Here is a 19424-nt window from a genome sequence, read left to right as displayed (position 1 = left end):
GCCATATGCACAATATCATAAGAAAACACAATACACAGTTATACTAAAAATAAAGGTACTTTATTTTTATGACAATATGCCAAAGTATCTTAGAGTGTACCCTCAGTGAGAGGATAGGAAATATACACAAGATATATATACACAATAGCAAAAATATGCAGTATAGTCTTGGAAAACAGTGCAAACAATGTATAGTTACAATAGGATGCAATGGGGAAACATAGGGATAGGGGCAACACAAACCATATACTCCAAAAGTGGAATGCGAACCACGAATGGACCCCAAACCTATGTGACCTTGTAGAGGGTCTCTGGGACTATTAGAAAATAGTGAGAGTTAGAAAAATAACCCTCCCCAAGACCCTGAAAAGTGAGTGCAAAGTGCACTAAAGTTCCCCTAAGGACAAAGAAGTCGTGTTAGAGGAATAATGCAGGAAAGACACAAACCAGCAATGCAACAACTGTGGATTTCCAATCTAGGGTACCTGTGGAACAAGGGGACCAAGTCCAAAAGTCACAAGCAAGTCGGAGATGGGCAGATGCCCAGGAAATGCCAGCTTCGGGTGCAAAGAAGCTTCTACTGGACAGAAGAAGCTGAGGTTTCTGCAGAAACGAAAAGGGCTAGAGACTTCCCCTTTGGTGGACGTATCCCTCTCGCCGTGGAGAGTCGTGCAGAAGTGTTTTCCCGCCGAAAGAATGCCAACAAGCCTTGCTAGCTGCAAATCGTGCGGTTAGCGTTTTTGGACGCTGCTGTGGCCCTTAAGGGATCAGGAGGTCGCAAATTGGACCAGCAGAGAGAGGGGATGTCGAGCAAGACAAGGAACCCTCTCTGAAGCCGGTAGCACCCAGAGAAGTGCCAGAAACAGGCACTACGAGGATGCGTGAAACGGTGCTCGCCGAAGTTGCACAAAGGAGTCCCACGTCGCCGGAGACCAACTTAGAAAGTCGTGCAATGCAGGTTCGAGTGCCGTGGACCCAGGCTTGGCTGTGCACAAAGGATTTCCGCCGGAAGTGCACAGGGGCCGGAGTAGCTGCAAAAGTCGCGGTTCCCAGCAATGCAGCCCAGCGAGGTGAGGCAAGGACTTACCTCCACCAAACTTGGACTGAAGAGTCACTGGACTGTGGCGGTCACTTGGACAGAGTCACTGGATTCGAGGGACCTCGCTCGTCGTGCTGAGAGGAGACCCAAGGGACCGGTAATGCAGCTTTTTGGTGCCTGCGGTTGCAGGGGGAAGATTCCGTTGACCCACGGGAGATTTCTTCGGAGCTTCTGGTGCAGAGAGGAGGCAGACTAACCCCACAGCATGCACAAGCAGGAAAACAGTCGAGAAGGCGGCAGGATCAGCGTTACAGAGTTGCAGTAGTCGTCTTTGCTACTATGTTGCAGGTTTGCAGGCTTCCAGCGCGGTCAGCAGTCGATTCCTTATCAGAAGGTGAAGAGGGAGATGCAGAGGAACTCGGATGAGCTCTTGCATTCGTTATCTAAAGTTTCCCCAGAGACAGAGACCCTAAATAGCCAGAAAAGAGGGTTTGGCTACCTAGGAGAGAGGATAGGCTAGCAACACCTGAAGGAGCCTATCACAAGGAGTCTCTGACGTCACCTGGTGGCACTGGCCACTCAGAGCAGTCCAGTGTGCCAGCAGCACCTCTGTTTCCAAGATGGCAGAGGTCTGGAGCACACTGGAGGAGCTCTGGACACCTCCCAGGGGAGGTGCAGGTCAGGGGAGTGGTCACTCCCCTTTCCTTTGTCCAGTTTCGCGCCAGAGCAGGGGCTAAGGGGTCCCTGAACCGGTGTAGACTGGCTTATGCAGAATTGGGCACATCTGTGCCCAACAAAGCATTTCCAGAGGCTGGGGGAGGCTACTCCTCCCCTGCCTTCACACCATTTTCCAAAGGGAGAGGGTGTCACACCCTCTCTCAGAGGAAGTTCTTTGTTCTGCCATCCTGGGCCAGGCCTGGCTGGACCCCAGGAGGGCAGATGCCTGTCTGAGGGGTTGGCAGCAGCAGCAGCTGCAGTGAAACCCCAGGAAGGGCAGTTTGGCAGTACCAGGGTCTGTGCTACAGACCACTGGGATCATGGGATTGTGCCAACTATGCCAGGATGGCATAGAGGGGGCAATTCCATGATCATAGACATGTTACATGGCCATATTCGGAGTTACCATTGTGAAGCCACATATAGGTACTGACCTATATGTAGTGCACGCGTGTAATGGTGTCCCCGCACTCAGAAAGTTCAGGGAATTGACTCTGAACAATGTGGGGGCACCTTGGCTAGTGCCAGGGTGCCCTCACACTAAGTAACTTTGCACCTAACCTTTACCAGGTAAAGGTTAGACCTATAGGTGACTTATAAGTTACTTAAGTGCAGTGTAAAATGGCTGTGAAATAACGTGGACGTTATTTCACTCAGGCTGCAGTGGCAGGCCTGTGTAAGAATTGTCAGAGCTCCCTATGGGTGGCAAAAGAAATGCTGCAGCCCATAGGGATCTCCTGGAACCCCAATACCCTGGGTACCTCAGTACCATATACTAGGGAATTATAAGGGTGTTCCAGTAAGCCAATGTAAATTGGTAAAAATGGTCACTAGCCTGTCAGTGACAATTTGGAAAGAAATGAGAGAGCATAACCACTGAGGTTCTGATTAGCAGAGCCTCAGTGAGACAGTTAGTCACTACACAGGTAACACATTCAGGCACACTTATGAGCACTGGGGCCCTGACTGGCAGGGTCCCAGTGACACATACAACTAAAACAACATATATACAGTGAAAAATGGGGGTAACATGCCAGGCAAGATGGTACTTTCCTACAGCTCCCACCACCACTGCTATTACTAGAGGCACTAGAGGTTGCAGTAATGGTTGTGGTAGTGGGAGGCTTGGTGCTTTTCTTTGGATAACTGGCATCAGTTGTCCAATGGCCTTTTACTTTACATAAATAGCACCATGGTTTCTTTACTTGATTAGAAGAGGATTTGGACCCACCACCCCCACCAGAGTGTTTTTGTGGGCCTGATGAAGACTAATTTTTAGATTTGTCCCCACCCTTGTCTGAAGACTTACCATCCTTCTTCTTGCCATCCTTGTCAACCCCTGTATGAACCTTTCTGTTCACTGTTGTTCTGACCCATTTGTCTGCCTTCTTTCCCAATTCTTGGGGAGAGGTCAGATCTGAGTCCACTAGATATTGGTTTAACAAATCAGACACACATTCATTCGGAATATGCTATCTCAGGATTAGATTGTACAGGCTTTCATAGTCAGAAACTTTACTGCCATGTAACCACCCCTCCAAGGCCTTCACTGAATAGTCAACAAAGTCTACCCAGTCTTGTGAGGACTCTTTTCTGGTTTCTCTGAACTTAATCCTGTATTGCTCAGTGGCTAAGCCAAATCCATCCAAGAGTGCATTCTTCAAAACTGTAAAATTATTGGCATCACTTTCCTTCACAGTAAGGAGCCTATCCCTACCCTTTCCACTGAAAGATAGCCATAGGATAGCAGCCCACTGCCTTTGAGGGGCCGCCTGTACCATAGAGGCCCTCTCAAGTGCAGCAAACCACTTGTTAATGTCATCCCCCTCCTTGTAAGGGGAAACTATCTTATGCAGATTCCTAGAATCATGCTCTCTCACAGGATTGCTATCTGGAATACTGCTGCAGCCACCATGGGGTCCAAACCCCAACCTCTGTCTCTCTTTTTCTAAGTCTAGGGATTCCCTTTCTAGAGCCAGCTGTTACTGTTTAAGCTTCAGCCTGGACTGTACCACTCTCAACTTATTGAGTTCCCTTTCTAACATCTTGTCATCAGGGTGGGTGGGTTAGGAATGTTTTGACACAAAAGAAAGATTTGAATGAGCAGAGGGAGACCTGTCCCTAACAGTTGGCACCCTAACAACCTGGCCTCCAGGAACAAAAACATCCCTACTATGATGGGAGCTTCCATTACTACCAGCATTGCTAGGTGGTCTGCTAAGGGGCAGATTAGGAAGGGAACCCTGCAACACACCTACTGGGGGCTCCCCTGAGTCAGAGTGTGAACCATCTCCTAACTTCTCAATTGAACTGCCAGCTAAGGCCTTATCATTCTCAATGAGCATGTTAGACAATAATTCTCTAGAAGGGTTCTTTCCTAACACTAAACCTCTATCAATGCAGAGACTCCTTAGGCTCTTAAAGTTAAGGTGGTCATAAGCTGAATTTACCAAATTAAGAGGAGTTCCTACACCAGACATGATAGAAGAAGGTTTAGAGACAGTGAGAAGAGAGAAAAAGTTCCAGGACTTTTTTAAAAACAGAGAAAAACATTTTTTCAAACTTTTTGAAAGTTTTAGAAAGTTTAGGAGTACTTTTTAGCACTTAGCAGATAGTGTAAGAGAAGAAAAGCAAAACTTTTTGGTTCGGTGTACATACACTGAACTTGTTTTGTATATTATTCTCTTATGAAAAGTACACAATGACAAAGTGGTAAGTAGTTGCAAGTACTTATCCCACCGCTGCACAACCAATGTAGGAGGCTGGCCTGGCTTGTAGTGGGTACCAGAGGTACTTACACCTTGTGCCAGGTCCAGTTATCCCTTATTAGTGTAGAAGAGGTGTTTCTAGCAGCTTAGGCTGATAGAAGGTAGCTATAGCAGAGCAGCTTAGGCTGAACTAGGAGACATGCAAAGCTCCTACTATACCACTGGTGTCATATGCACAATATCATAAGAAAACACAATACACAGATATACTAAAAATAAAGGTACTTTATTTTTTTGACAATTTGCCAAAAGTATCTCAGTGAGTACCCTCAGTATGAGGATGCCAAATATACACAAGATATATGTACACAATACCAAAAATATGCAGTAATAGCAAAAGGAAGTAATGCAAGCAATGTAAAGTTACAGTAGATTGCAATAGGAGCACATAGGTATAGGGGCAACACAAACCATATACTCCAAAAGTGGAATGCGAACCACGAATGGACCCCAAACCTATGTGAGCTTGTAGAGGGTCGCTGGGACTGTAAGGAAACAGTGAGGATTAGAAAAATAGCCCACCCCAAGACCCTGAAAAGTAGGTGTAAAGTGCACCTATAACCCCCAGAGAACACAGAAGTCGTGATAGGGGGATTCTGCAAGGAAAACCAACACCAGCAATGCAACAACAGTGGATTTCCGGACCTGATTACTTGTGAAACAAGGGGACCAAGTCCAAGAGTCGCGACAATGTCGAGAAAGGGCAGATGCCCAGGAAATGCCAGCTGAGGGTGCAAAGAAGCTGTCACCGGATGGTAGAAGCTGTGGATTCTGCAAGAACGAAGAGGGCTAGAAACTTGCCCTTTGGAGGATGGATGTCCCACGTCGTGAAGAAGCTTGCAGAGGTGTTCCCACGCAGAATGACCGCAAAAAAGACTTGCTAGCTGGAGGGGTCGCGGTTAGGGTTTTTGGATGCTGCTGTGGCCCAGGAGGGACCAGGATGTCGCCACTTGGATGAGGAGACAGAGGCGGCGCCCAGCAAGTCAGGGAGCCCTCACAGAAGCAGGCAGCACCCGCAGAAGTACCGGAACAGGCACTTGGAAGAGGAGTGAACCAGAGTCCACCCGAACTCAGAAAAGGGAGTCCCACGACGCCGGAGGACAACTCAGAAGGTTGTGCACTGCAGGTTAGAGTGTCGGGGACCCAGGCTTGGCTGTGCACAAAGGAAATCCTGGAAGAGTGCACAGGCGCTGGAGCAGCTGCAAATCACTCGGTACCCAGCAATGCAGTCTAGCGTGGGGAGGCAAGGACTTACCTCCACCAAACTTGGACTGAAGAGTCACTGGACTGTGGGAGTCACTTGGACAGAGTTGCTGAGTTCCAGGGACCACGCTCGTCGTGCTGAGAGGGGACCCAGAGGACCGGTGATGCAGTCTTTTGTTGCCTGCGGTTGCAGGGGGAAGATTTTGTCGACCCACAGGAGATTTCTTCAGAGCTCCTGGTGCAAGAAGGAGGCAGACTACCCCCAGAGCATGCACCACCAGGAAACAGGCGAGAAAGCTGGCAGGATGAAGCGATACAAGGTTGCAGTAGTCGTCTTGGCTACTTTGTTGCGGTTTTGCAGGCGTCATGAGCAGTCAGCAGTCGATCCTTTGGCAGAAGGTGAAGAGAGAAGTGCAGAGGAACTCTGGTGAGCTCTTGCATTCGGTATCTGAAGAATTCCCCAAAGCAGAGACCCTAAATAGCCAGAAAAGGAGGTTTGGCTACCCAGGAAGGAGGATAGGCTAGTAACACAGGTAGGAGCCTATCAGAAGGAGTCTCTGACGTCACCAGCTGGCCCTGGCCACTCAGAGCAGTCCAGTGTGCCAGCACACCTCTGAATCCAAGATGGCAGAGGTCTGGGGCACGCTGGAGGAGCTCTGGGCACCTCCCTTGGGAGGTGCAGGTCAGGGGAGTGGTCACTCCCCTTTCCTTTGTCCAGTTTCACGCCAGAGCAGGGCTGGGGGATCCCTGAACCGATGTAGACTGACTTATGCAGAGATGGGCACCATCTGTGCCCATCAAAGCATTTCCAGAGGCTGGGGGAGGCTACTCCTCCCCAGCCCCGACAGCTTTTTCCAAAGGGAGAGAGTGTAACACCCTCTCTCTGAGGAAGTCCTTTGTACTGCCTTCCTGGGCCAGGCCTGGCTGGACCCCAGGAGGGCAGAAACCTGTCTGAGGGGTTGGCAGCAGCAGCAGCTAAAGTGAAACCCCGGGAAAGGTAGTTTGGCAGTACCCGGGTCTGTGCTAGAGACTCGGGGGATCATGGAATTGTCTCCCCAATGCCAGAATGGCATTGGGGTGACAATTCCATGATCTTACACATGTTACATGGCCATGTTCGGAGTTACCATTGTGACGCTATACATAGGTAGTGACCTATGTATAGTGCACGCTTGAAATGGTGTCCCGCACTCACAAAGTCCGGGGAATTTGCCCTAAACGATGTGGGGGCACCTTGGCTAGTGCCAGGGTGCCCACACACTTAGTAACTTTGCACCCAACCTTCACCAGGTGAAGGTTAGACATATAGGTGACTTTTAAGTTACTTAAGTGCAGTGGTAAATGGCTGTGAAATTACATCGACGTTATTTCACTCAGGCTGCAGTTGCAGGCCTGTGTAAGAATTGTCGGAGCTCCCTATGGGTGGCAAAGGAAATGCTGCATCCCATAGGGATCTCCTGGAATCCCAATACCCTGGGTACCTCAGTACCATATACTAGGGAATTATATGAGTGTACCAGTATGCCAATGTGAATTGGTAAATTTAGTCACTAGACTGTTAATGACAAAATTGGAAAGCAGAGAGAGCATAACCACTGAGGTTCTGGGTAGCAGAGCCTCAGGGAGACAGTTAGGTATCACACAGGGAACACATACAGGGCACATACTTATGAGCACTGGGGCCCTACCTGGCAGGGTCCCAGTGACACATATACTAAAACAACATATATACAGTGAAATATGGGGGTAAAATGGCAGGCAAGATGGTACTTTCCTACACTGAATCGTACTGTTGAGAAAAGGTTTACAAGGAATTAGTTAACACTATTCGGTATTATTACTCACAGTCAACACACAATCACAATTATAAGAATTTTCGGAAGTAAGGTTGAATCGGGTAGGCAATTATAGAATTTGAAATACATGTTTTCATTGTAGGAGTATACATTTTAACCTTCTTTTCTCCTCTTAGAAACATATAGAGAAGAACCAAAATCATGTAAGTGACTTTAAACATCATATGCTATTATACTGTATGATTTTGTGGTAAATGTATTTTGCTTGCAACCCTCTATGTCTGATGCAACAGTTAAATATACGAGCACCGAATACTGAGGCAGCGTGATCTTAACGCCTTCTTTGGCCTCTTTACTCCATCAGCACCCACTCATTGCCCCTTCAGCTCACTCTTGCAGCTTTCTGCATTCTCCCTTTGTCATGGTTTCTTGTTTTTCTCTTCCTCTGTCTTTCCTGTATGTGTCTTTTGCTCGCAGTAAATTTCTGATACAGAAAAATAAGTGCTGACCCTCTAAAATGAGTGCTGATGCCCCCCACTGGAAAACAACGGCTTAAATGAAGCACTGCTCCTATTTTCCCACAATTATGTTACATTCTTAAAGTCACGGTGTACTCCTTTCAGTCTGACCAGTATTGTCAACAGGTCTGTGTCTGCTTCGCTGCATCTATGATTCCTTTCTTATCATACTTTTATATGTATTGTAACCATTGCTTCTGGATTGCTATTGAGTATTATTATTTGTTTAACTACTTTATTTCTGGGTTCTAAATAAGGTAGTGGGACACATGGGGGGCAGTACACCAGATGTGTTATTGTCTTAGTTCCACAGAGAGATTGTCAGGGCCACAGTCGATTTCTTACATCCATGCTGCTACGGGGTAAGCAGGAATCATACATTTGAGATAAAGTTTACAAGCAACGTATTAGTTAAAACTCTTGGGTATTATTACTCATAGTCAACACACAATTACAATTAGAAGCATTTGGGTTGGGAAGATTAAACCAGGACTAAATTATAGCATTTGAAACACATGTTTGCATTGTAGGAGTATAATTTCTGAGTTTCTTTTCTCCTTTTAGAAGAATATAGAGACCAATGAACAACTTGAGACTGTAAGTGACTTTAAACATCATATGCTATTGTACTGTATGATTTTGTGGTAAATGTATTGTGCTTGCAACCCTCTATGTTTGAAGTTAAGTCATGTTCACATAAAAAACAAGCTACACCATCCAGAGTTCAGAGTTGGAAATGTGTTGTTTTTTGTTTCACGCTTATATGGCAAGCGTTGTCATGGCATGTGGGACGACCACCGAGATGCACCTTTTCTGCTATGTGGCACACAATCTGGCCATCTGATGGACGGGGGAATTTGTGAGAGAGTAAGAGACAAACAACCTACATTTATAATAATGAATACACAGCTTTGCCCAAGGGGCAGTGAAAAAATGTGTGACAGCACACCAAAATCCCGTGTAATTATAAAAGGGCCAATAATCGGTATAGCAAATTATGCAAGAAAGATATTCTGTGGAAAGTGTAGTAGTAACTTAAAGGACCAAAAATGGGCATTGGTGTCAAAAGCAGTAGCCATGCACTATTTCATTTACTTATTTTACACTGTTTACTCCTGAGCAAAGACAACCCTTCGATGAAGTGGGTTGTGGAAGAGCTGGCTAGGCTGGCCTCCTGAAATTACCCAAATTAGAAAAGGCCTGGGTCCTACCTACTCCTCCTGGCCAATGCAAGTCCAAATTTAACAGGGGTTCATTTCCCAAGCTGTCCCAGCTACCAAGCGTGGCTATCTAGAAAGGTTGCCTTTATTTTTCTTTCAAACCTATATTTTCAAGTAAAGGGCTAGATTTTGTCTTAAGTATTTTTTTCATAAACTCAAATTAGAAGATTTGCTGTCCTCCAGAGACTGTCTGTCCTATTTTTCATGCCAAAAGGAGCAATGAGTTAGTTTTTAGAAACATTATCATTAAACGCCATATCATGTCCGATGTAACAGCTACCTGCCTAATTAATGAGCTCTATTGTCCAGGAATTCCACAGCGGCCAACCAATGTCGATACATTCCAATGCTATCCTTCTTTGAAATTCAAAGCCATCATGTTCAACCATGAACCTACTTTAAATATTCATTCCTGTGATGTATCTCAGGTGCACACTATAGTTCATTTTTGCACTTACATTAACAAAAGGGCCTTGGTTGGTCATTCTGTTCCTGTGTGTCTACAGAAATGATCTTTGTGGACCAGCTACTTCTATGGAGAGAACCTTATTTTTACTGCGACCAATTCAAAACATTGTTTTCACCTGACTGTTCACTTTAGCTAGTGAATGCTTTGATATGGCTGAGGAGCAGCACATGTCAGCTAGTGGGGGGGTGAATGTACCTTAGACATGCTCCTTCTACTCCAGTCAATGGATGACAAACAGCATTTTTTTCATGGAAGCTAATTCACTGCAATTTAACTCCCTTTTAAACTGGTGAATGGTCTTCCTAAAGAATCAAGTCACGTGCGGTTCAATGTCATATTGGATTTCATGGCCCCTGGCAAGATAGGTAGCATAGGGACGTTCACCAGCCTTCCTTCCTAGGCCTGTCAGTATATTACTATAAAGTAGACGAATCTCTGCTATACCAAGGGGTTTACTAAAATGCATATGTCGAGCACTCACTCTTGCACACTGTTAAAAATAGATATTCTGTGTATTGGCAATCAAATTTCCTTTCATAAATTCAATCCTTTTATTTATGTTACGTTGCCAATATTCGTTTGCGTTTTCAGTATCTGTCACTCAGATATCCTCTATTTGTCATCCTTTCCACAGCAAACTATAATCGGCGGATCTCCTATTCAGTGCTTAATTTGTAAATAAAAATGTGCTGTTGTCCAAAGAACTCCTTTTAAAGTTGTTGCTGCGACAGTTAAATATACGAGCACAAAATACTGAGGCAGTGTGATCTTAACGCCTCCTTTGGCCTCTTAACTCCATCAGCAGCCACTCATTGCCCCTTCAGCTCACTCTTGCAGCTTTCTGCATTCTCCCTTTCTCATGGTTTCTTGTTGTAGGAGGCTGGACTGGCTTGTAGTGAGTACCAAGGGGTTCTTGCACTTTGCACCAGGCCCAGTTATCCCTTATTAGTGTATAGGGTGTCTAGCAGCTTAGGCTGATAGATAATGGTAGCTTAGCAGAGCAGCTTAGGCTGAACTAGGAGACGTGTGAAGCTACTACAGTACCACTTAGTGTCATATGCACAATATCATAAGAAAACACAATACACAGTTATACTAAAAATAAAGGTACTTTATTTTTATGACAATATGCCAAAGTATCTTAGAGTGTACCCTCAGTGAGAGGATAGGAAATATACACAAGATATATATACACAATAGCAAAAATATGCAGTATAGTCTTAGAAAACAGTGCAAACAATGTATAGTTACAATAGGATGCAATGGGGAAACATAGGGATAGGGGCAACACAAACCATATACTCCAAAAGTGGAATGCGAACCACGAATGGACCCCAAACCTATGTGACCTTGTAGAGGGTCGCTGGGACTATTAGAAAATAGTGAGAGTTAGAAAAATAACCCTCCCCAAGACCCTGAAAAGTGAGTGCAAAGTGCACTATAGTTCCCCTAAGGACAAAGAAGTCGTGTTAGAGGAATAATGTAGGAAAGACACAAACCAACAATGCAACAACTGTGGATTTCCAATCTAGGGTACCTGTGGAACAAGGGGACCAAGTCCAAAAGTCACAAGCAAGTCGGAGATGGGCATATGCCCAGGAAATGCCAGCTGTGGATGCAAAGAAGCTTCTACTGGACAGAAGAAGCTGAGGTTTCTGCAGGAACGAAAAGGGCTAGAGACTTCCCCTTTGGTGGACATATCCCTCTCGCCGTGGAGAGTCGTGCAGAAGTGTTTTCCCGCCGAAAGAACGCCAACAAGCCTTGCTAGCTGCAAATCGTGTGGTTAGCGTTTTTGGACGCTGCTGTGGCCCTGGAGGGACCAGGAGGTCGCAAATTGGACCAGGAGAGAGAGGGGACGTCGAGCAAGACAAGGAGCCCTCTCAGCAGCAGGTAGCACCCGGAGAAGTGCCAGAAACAGGCACTACGAGGATGTGTGAAACGGTGCTCACCCGAAGTTACACAAAGGAGTCCCACGTCGCCGGAGACCAACTTAGAAAGTCGTGCAATGCAGGTTAGAGTGCCGTGGACCCAGGCTTGGCTGTGCACAAAGGATTTCCGCCGGAAGTGCACAGGGGCCGGAGTAGCTGCAAAAGTCGCGGTTCCCAGCAATGCAGCCCAGCGAGGTGAGGCAAGGACTTACCTCCACCAAACTTGGACTGAAGAGTCACTGGACTGTGGGGGTCACTTGGACAGAGTCGCTGGATTCGAGGGACCTCGCTCGTCGTGCTGAGAGGAGACCCAAGGGACCGGTAATGCAGCTTTTTGGTGCCTGCGGTTGCAGGGGGAAGATTCCATCGACCCACGGGAGATTTCTTCGGAGCTTCTGGTGCAGAGAGGAGGCAGACTACCCCCACAGCATGCACAAGCAGGAAAACAGTCGAGAAGGCGGCAGGATCAGCGTTACAGAGTTGCAGTAGTCGTCTTTGCTACTATGTTGCAGGTTTGCAGGCTTCCAGCGCGGTCAGCAGTCGATTCCTTGGCAGAAGGTGAAGAGAGAGATGCAGAGGAACTCGGATGAGCTCTTGCATTCGTTATCTAAAATTTCCCCAGAGACAGAGACCCTAAATAGCCAGAAAAGAGGGTTTGGCTACCTAGGAGAGAGGATAGGCTACTAACACCTGAAGGAGCCTATCAGAAGGAGTCTCTGACGTCACCTGGTGGCACTGGCCACTCAGAGCAGTCCAGTGTGCCAGCAGCACCTCTGTTTCCAAGATGGCAGAGGTCTGGAGCACACTGGAGGAGCTCTGGACACCTCCCAGGGGAGGTGCAGGTCAGGGGAGTGGTCACTCCCCTTTCCTTTGTCCAGTTTCGCGCCAGAGCAGGGCTAAGGGGTCCCCTGAACCGGTGTAGACTGGCTTATGGAGAATTGGGCACATCTGTGCCCAACAAAGCATTTCCAGAGGCTGGGGGAGGCTACTCCTCCCCTGCCTTCACACCATTTTCCAAAGGGAGAGGGTGTAACACCCTCTCTCAGAGGAAGTCCTTTGTTCTGCCATCCTGGGCCAGGCCTGGCTGGACCCCAGGAGGGCAGATGCCTGTCTGAGGGGTTGGCAGCAGCAGCAGCTGCAGTGAAACCCCAGGAAGGGCAGTTTGGCAGTACCAGGGTCTGTGCTACAGACCACTGGGATCATGGGATTGTGCCAACTATGCCAGGATGGCATAGAGGGGGCAATTCCATGATCATAGACATGTTACATGGCCATATTCGGAGTTACCATTGTGAAGCTACATATAGGTAGTGACCTATATATAGTGCACGCGTGTAATGGTGTCCCCGCACTCACAAAGTTCAGGGAATTGGCTCTGAACAATGTGGGGGCACCTTGGCTAGTGCCAGGGTGCCCTCACACTAAGTAACTTTGCACCTCACCTTTACCAGGTAAAGGTTAGACATATAGGTGACTTATAAGTTACTTAAGTGCAGTGTAAAATGGCTGTGAAATAACGTGGACGTTATTTCACTCAGGCTGCAGTGGCAGGCCTGTGTAAGAATTGTCAGAGCTCCCTATGGGTGGCAAAAGAAATGCTGCAGCCCATAGGGATCTCCTGGAACCCCAATACCCTGGGTACCTCAGTACCATATACTAGGGAATTATAAGGGTGTTCCAGTAAGCCAATGTAAATTGGTAAAAATGGTCACTAGCCTGTCAGTGACAATTTGGAAAGAAATGAGAGAGCATAACCACTGAGGTTCTGATTAGCAGAGCCTCAGTGAGACAGTTAGTCACTACACAGGTAACACATTCAGGCACACTTATGAGCACTGGGGCCCTGGGTTACCAGGGTCCCAGTGACACATACAACTAAAACAACATATATACAGTGAAAAATGGGGGTAACATGCCAGGCAAGATGGTACTTTCCTACACAACCCCCCCCCAAACGAAGGATAATAAGACTAGCCATGACCTGATGAGTCTTCATTGTCTAAGTGGAAATATCTGGAGGGTCCATCTGCATTGGAGTGGCTACTCCCAGGTCTATGTTCCACTGTATAGTCCATTCCCTGTAGGGAGATGGACCACCTCAACAATTTAGGATTTTCACCTTTCATTTGTTTTAGCCAAAGTAGAGGTTTGTGGTCTGTCTGAACAATGAAGTGAGTGCCAAACAGGAATGGCCTCAACTTCTTCAGTGCCCAGACCACAGCAAAGGCCTCCCTCTCAATGGCAGACCAACGCTTTTCTCTAGGGGTCAACCTCCTACTAATAAAAGCAACAGGTTGATCCTGGCCCTCAGAATTAAGTTGTGATAGGACTGCCCCTACTCCTAATTCAGATGCATCAGTTTGGACATAGAATTTTTTAGAGTAACAAGGGCTTTTCAGGACAGGTGCAGAGCACATGGCCTGCTTCAGCTCCTCAAAAGCTTTCTGACAGTTTGCTGTCCATAATACCTTTTTAGGCATTTTCTTGGATGTGAGGTCATTAAGAGGGGCTGCAATGGAGCCATAGTTCTTAATGAACCTCCTGTAATACCCAGTGAGGCCTAGGAAGGCTCTCACCTGAGTCTGAGTGGTAGGGGGAACCCAATCAATAATTGTTTGGATTTTCCCCTGTAGTGGTGCAATCTGTTCCCCACCAACAAGGTGTCCCAGATAAACCACCTTACCCTGCCCTATCTGGCACTTTGAAGCCTTGATAGTGAGGCCTGCCTTTTGCAGGGCCTCCAAAACTTTCCATAGGTGGACCAGGTGATCATCCCAGCTGGAGCTAAAGACAGCTATATCGTCCAAATATGCTGCACTGAAAGCTTCCAGCCCTTGCAGGACTGTGTTCACCAACCTTTGAAAAGTGGCAGGTGCATTTTTCAAACCAAAAGGCATTACAGTAAACTGGTAATGTCCTCCAATGGTAGAAAATGCAGTCTTAGGTTTAGCATCTTCTGACAATTTGATCTGCCAATACCCTGCAGTCAAATCAAAAGTGGTTAGATACTTGGCAGATGCCAGTGTATCTATGAGCTCATCTGCCCTGGGTATAGGGTGAGCATCAGTTTTGGTTACCAAGTTGAGACCTCTATAGTCTACACAAAACCGCATTTCCTTCTTTCCATCTTTGGAATGGGGTTTTGGTACAAGTACCACAGGAGAAGCCCATGGACTTTCAGAGTGCTCAACCACTCCTAGTTCTAACATTTTCTGGACCTCTTGCTTTATGCAGTCCCTGACATGGTCAGGCTGCCTATAGATCTTACTTTTGACAGGTAAACTGTCTCCAGTATCTATAGTGTGCTCACACCAAAAAGTGGTACCTGGCACAGTAGAGAAGAGTTCAGAGAAGTGATCTAGGAGATTTATGCAATGGTCTTTCTGCTCAGCAGTAAGACAATCAGCCAAAACTACACCTTCCACAAGAGCATCTTGTTCTGTGGAAGAGAAGAGATCAGGTAGAGGATCACTGTCTTCTTCCTGTCCCTCATCTGTTGCCATGAGCAGGGTGAGATCAGCCCTGTCATAGTAGGGTTTCAGGCGGTTGACATGGAGCACCCTAAGGGGACTCCTGGCAGTGCCTAAGTCAACTAAATAGGTGACTTCTCCCTTCTTTTCAACAATTGTGTGGGGTCCACTCCATTTATCTTGGAGTGCTCTTGGGGCCACAGGCTCCAAGACCCACACTTTCTGCCCTGGTTGGTACTGAACCAAAACAGCCTTCTGATCATGCCATTGCTTCTGGAGCTCTTGGCTGGCCTGAAGGTTTTTACTGGCCTTTTTCATGTACTCAGCCTTCCTTGATCTGAGGCCAAGTACATAATCCACAATATCCTGCTTAGGAGTTTTTAAAGGTTGTTCCCAACCCCCCTTTACAAGTGTGAGTGGACCCCTAACAGGGTGTCCAAAAAGAAGTTGAAAGGGGCTGAAGCCCACTCCTTTCTGGGGTACCTCCCTGTAGGCAAAAAGGAGGCATGGTAGAAGGATATCCCATCTCCTGCGGAGTTTTTCAGGGAGACCCATAATCATGCCTTTGAGAGTTTTATTAAATCTCTCCACCAGTCCATTTGTTTGTGGATGATAGGGTGTTGTGAACTTGTATGTTGCACCACACTCCTTCCACATGGCCTTTAAGTATGCAGACATGAAATTGCTTCCCCTGTCTGATACTACTTCCTTTGGGAAGCCCACCCTGGAAAATATTCCCAGGAGGGCCTTTGGCACTGCAGGTGCTGTAGTGGTCCTTAAAGGAATAGCTTCAGGATATCTTGTGGCATGGTCCACTACCACTAAGATGAATCTATTGCCTGAAGCAGTAGGAGGGTCAAGGGGGCCAACTATGTCAACCCCTACCCTTTCAAAGGGAACCCCAACCACAGGCAGTGGAATAAGGGGTGCCTTTGGGGTGCCACCTGTCTTGCCACTGGCTTGACAGGTTTCACAGGACTTACAAAATTCCTTTGTGTCCTCAGACATTCTAGGCCAATGAAACAGGGGAACAAGCCTGTCCCAAGTTTTCATTTGTCCTAGATGCTCAGCTAGGGGAATGTCATGTGCCAGGGTTAGGAGGAACTTTCTGTACTCCTGAGGAATCACTAATCTCCTGGCAGCTCCAGGTTTAGGATCCCTATGCTCAGTGTACAAGAGGTTGTCCTCCCAGTATACTCTGTGAGAGTCACTGACATCCCCATTAGCTTGTTTGACAGCTTGCTGTCTGAGACCCTCTAATGTGGGGCAGGTTTGCTGTGCCACACTCAGCTCCTCTCTGGCAGGCCCCCCTTCACCCAAAAGCTCAGCAGTGTCTGCTTCCAGCTCCTCTGGTGTAGGTTCTGCACAGGAAGGGAATTCTTCTTCCTCAGAAGTTGAATCCACTGTAGAGGGAGGGATAGTAGGAAGTGGTTTGCTTCTACTAGCCCTAGCTTTAGGGAGCACTTGGTCCATTGTTCCAGGATCCAAGCTTCCCTGTCCTTTTTGCTTTTTGGCCTGAGCCCTTGTCAAAGCAAAAATATGCCCTGGGATGCCCAGCATTGCTGCATGGGCCTTCAACTCCACATCTGACCAAGCTGATGTCTCCAAATCATTTCCTAGTAGACAGTCTACAGGTAAATCTGTGGCTACCACAACTTTCTTTGGACCAGTAACCCCCCCCAGTTGAGATTAACAACAGCCATGGGGTGGCTAAGTGTGTTGTTGTGAGCATCGGTTACTTGGTACTGGTGACCAAGTAGGTGTTGTTCAGGGTGGACCAGTTTCTCTATGACCATAGTCACACTGGCACCAGTGTCCCTGTAGGCCTGAACCTCAACACCATTTATTAGGGGTAGCTGCTTGTACTTATCCATATTAAGGGGACAAGCAACTAAGGTGGCTAAATCAATAGCCCCCTCAGAGACTAACACATCCTCTGTGGCCTCCCTAACAAGGCCAACCCCAACTAAGTTACCAATAGTGAGCCCAGCTACTCCCTTGGATTGGCTATTAGTAGGTTTGCTCCCACCACCACTGCTATTAGTAGGGACACTAGGGGTAGCAGTAGGGGTTGTAGTGGTAGGAGCATTGGTGCTTTTCTTTGGACAACTGGGATCTGTTGTCCAATGGCCTTTTATTTTACATAAATAGCACCATGGTTTCTTTTCCTTGTTCTGATTAAAAGAGGATTTGGGCCCACCACCCCCACCAGAGTGTTTTTGTGGGCCTGATGAAGACTCATTTTTAGATTTGTCCCCACCCTTGTCAGAAGACTTACCATCCTTCTTTTTGTTGCCATATTTGTCACCCCCTGTATGAACTTTTCTGTTCACCCTTGTTCTGACCCATTTGTCTGCCTTCTTTCCCAATTCTTGGGGAGAGGTCAGATCAGAGTCCACCAAGTACTGGTGCAACAAATCAGACACACAATTATTAAGAATATGCTCTCTCAGGATCAAGTTATACAGGCTGTCATAATCAGTAACTTTACTGCCATGTAACCACCCCTCCAAGGCCTTCACTGAATGGTCAATGAAATCAACCCAGTCTTGTGAAGACTCCTTTTTGGTCTATCTGAACTTTATCCTGTATTGTTCAGTGGTTAAGCCATAACCATCCAGGAGTGCATTCTTAAGAACTTGGAAATTATTAGCATCATTTTCTTTCACAGTAAGGAGCCTATCCCTACCTTTTCCACTAAATGATAGCCATAGGATAGCAGCCCACTGCCTTTGAGGGACATCCTGTACAACACAGGCCCTCTCAAGTGCAGCAAACCACTTGTTAATGTCATCCCCCTCCTTATAAGGGGGAACTATCTTGTGCAGATTCCTGGAATCATGCTCTTTTGCAGAATGACTATGGGGAATACTGCTGCTGCCACCATGGGTTTCTAAACCCAACTTCTGTCTTTCCTTCTCTAGTTCAAAAGACTGTCTATCCAAATCCAGCTGTTGCTTTTTAAGCTTCAGTCTGGTTTGTTCCACCCTCAACTTATTGAGTTCCCTCTCTAACATTCTGTCATCAGGGTTGGTGGGAGGGACATTCCTAGATACAGAGGTATGATGGGAATGAACAGAGGGAGACCTGTCCCTTACAGAAGCCACCCTAACAGCTTGGCTGACAGTGTAATGTGAGAGCACATCATCTGGATGATGTGACTCCACCTCAGTACCAACTATGCTAGACTGTCTAGTAATGGGCAGGCTAAGAAGTTTCTTTCCTGAACCTTTTCCTGGGGGAGTCCCTGGATCAGATTGAGAACCATTAGCTACTTTTTCAACAGATGGGGCACTTTTAGCCTTATCTTGTTCTCTAAGCATATTAAGTAACAGTTCCAAGGAAGGATTCTTCCCTACACTCAAACCTCTCTCTACGCAGAGACTCCTTGCTCCTTTCCAGCTAAGGTGATCATATGCAATCTTAGACAGGTCAACATTTTGGCCTGTGCCAGACATTTTTAGAGAGAGTTAAAGTGATAGAAAAAGAGAAAAAAGTTTTCAGAACTTTTTAGAAAGACAGAAAAAAACTTTTTAAACTTTTAAGAACTTTTTGAAAGTTTAGAAGTACTTTTCAGCACTTAGAAAAGAGTGAAAAGAGGAAATGCAAAACTTTTTGGCTATGTGTATATACACTGACCTTGTTTTGTATATTTTTCTCTTATGAAAAGTACAATGACAAGAGTGGTAAGTAGTCTCAAAGCACTTATCCCACCGCTGCACAACCAATGTAGGAGGCTGGACTGGCTTGTAGTGAGTACCAAGGGGTACTTGCACCTTGCACCAGGCCCAGTTATCCCTTATTAGTGTATAGGGTGTCTAGCAGCTTAGGCTGATAGATAATGGTAGCTTAGCAGAGCAGCTTAGGCTGAACTAGGAGACGTGTGAAGCTACTACAGTACCACTTAGTGTCATATGCACAATATCATAAGAAAACACAATACACAGTTATACTAAAAATAAAGGTACTTTATTTTTATGACAATATGCCAAAGTATCTTAGAGTGTACCCTCAGTGAGAGGATAGGAAATATACACAAGATATATATACACAATATCAAACATATGCAGTATAGTCTTAGAAAACAGTGCAAACAATGTATAGTTACAATAGGATGCAATGGGGAAACATAGGGATAGGGGCAACACAAACCATATACTCCAAAAGTGGAATGCGAACCACGAATGGACCCCAAACCTATGTGACCTTGTAGAGGGTCGCTGGGACTATTAGAAAATAGTGAGAGTTAGAAAAATAACCCTCCCCAAGACCCTGAAAAGTGAGTGCAAAGTGCAC

General features: G+C 46.4%; 1 protein-coding gene across 1 annotated transcript in view; it reads left to right on the top strand.

Moving 5' to 3' along the window:
- Nucleotides 1-19424, top strand: part of LOC138283572 (putative leucine-rich repeat-containing protein DDB_G0290503) — a 511080-nt gene that overhangs the window by 451607 nt on the left and 40049 nt on the right. The window contains exons 6-7 of the mRNA XM_069221509.1: nt 7700-7726; nt 8606-8638. Coding sequence (XP_069077610.1) covers nt 7700-7726; nt 8606-8638 — 60 coding nt within the window. The remainder of the gene's footprint in view (nt 1-7699; nt 7727-8605; nt 8639-19424) is intronic.

This window comes from Pleurodeles waltl, chromosome 3_1 (assembly GCF_031143425.1).
Source record: "Pleurodeles waltl isolate 20211129_DDA chromosome 3_1, aPleWal1.hap1.20221129, whole genome shotgun sequence".
Classification (NCBI taxonomy): Eukaryota; Metazoa; Chordata; class Amphibia; order Caudata; family Salamandridae; genus Pleurodeles; species Pleurodeles waltl.
This window is presented reverse-complemented; position numbering and strand designations above follow the sequence as displayed.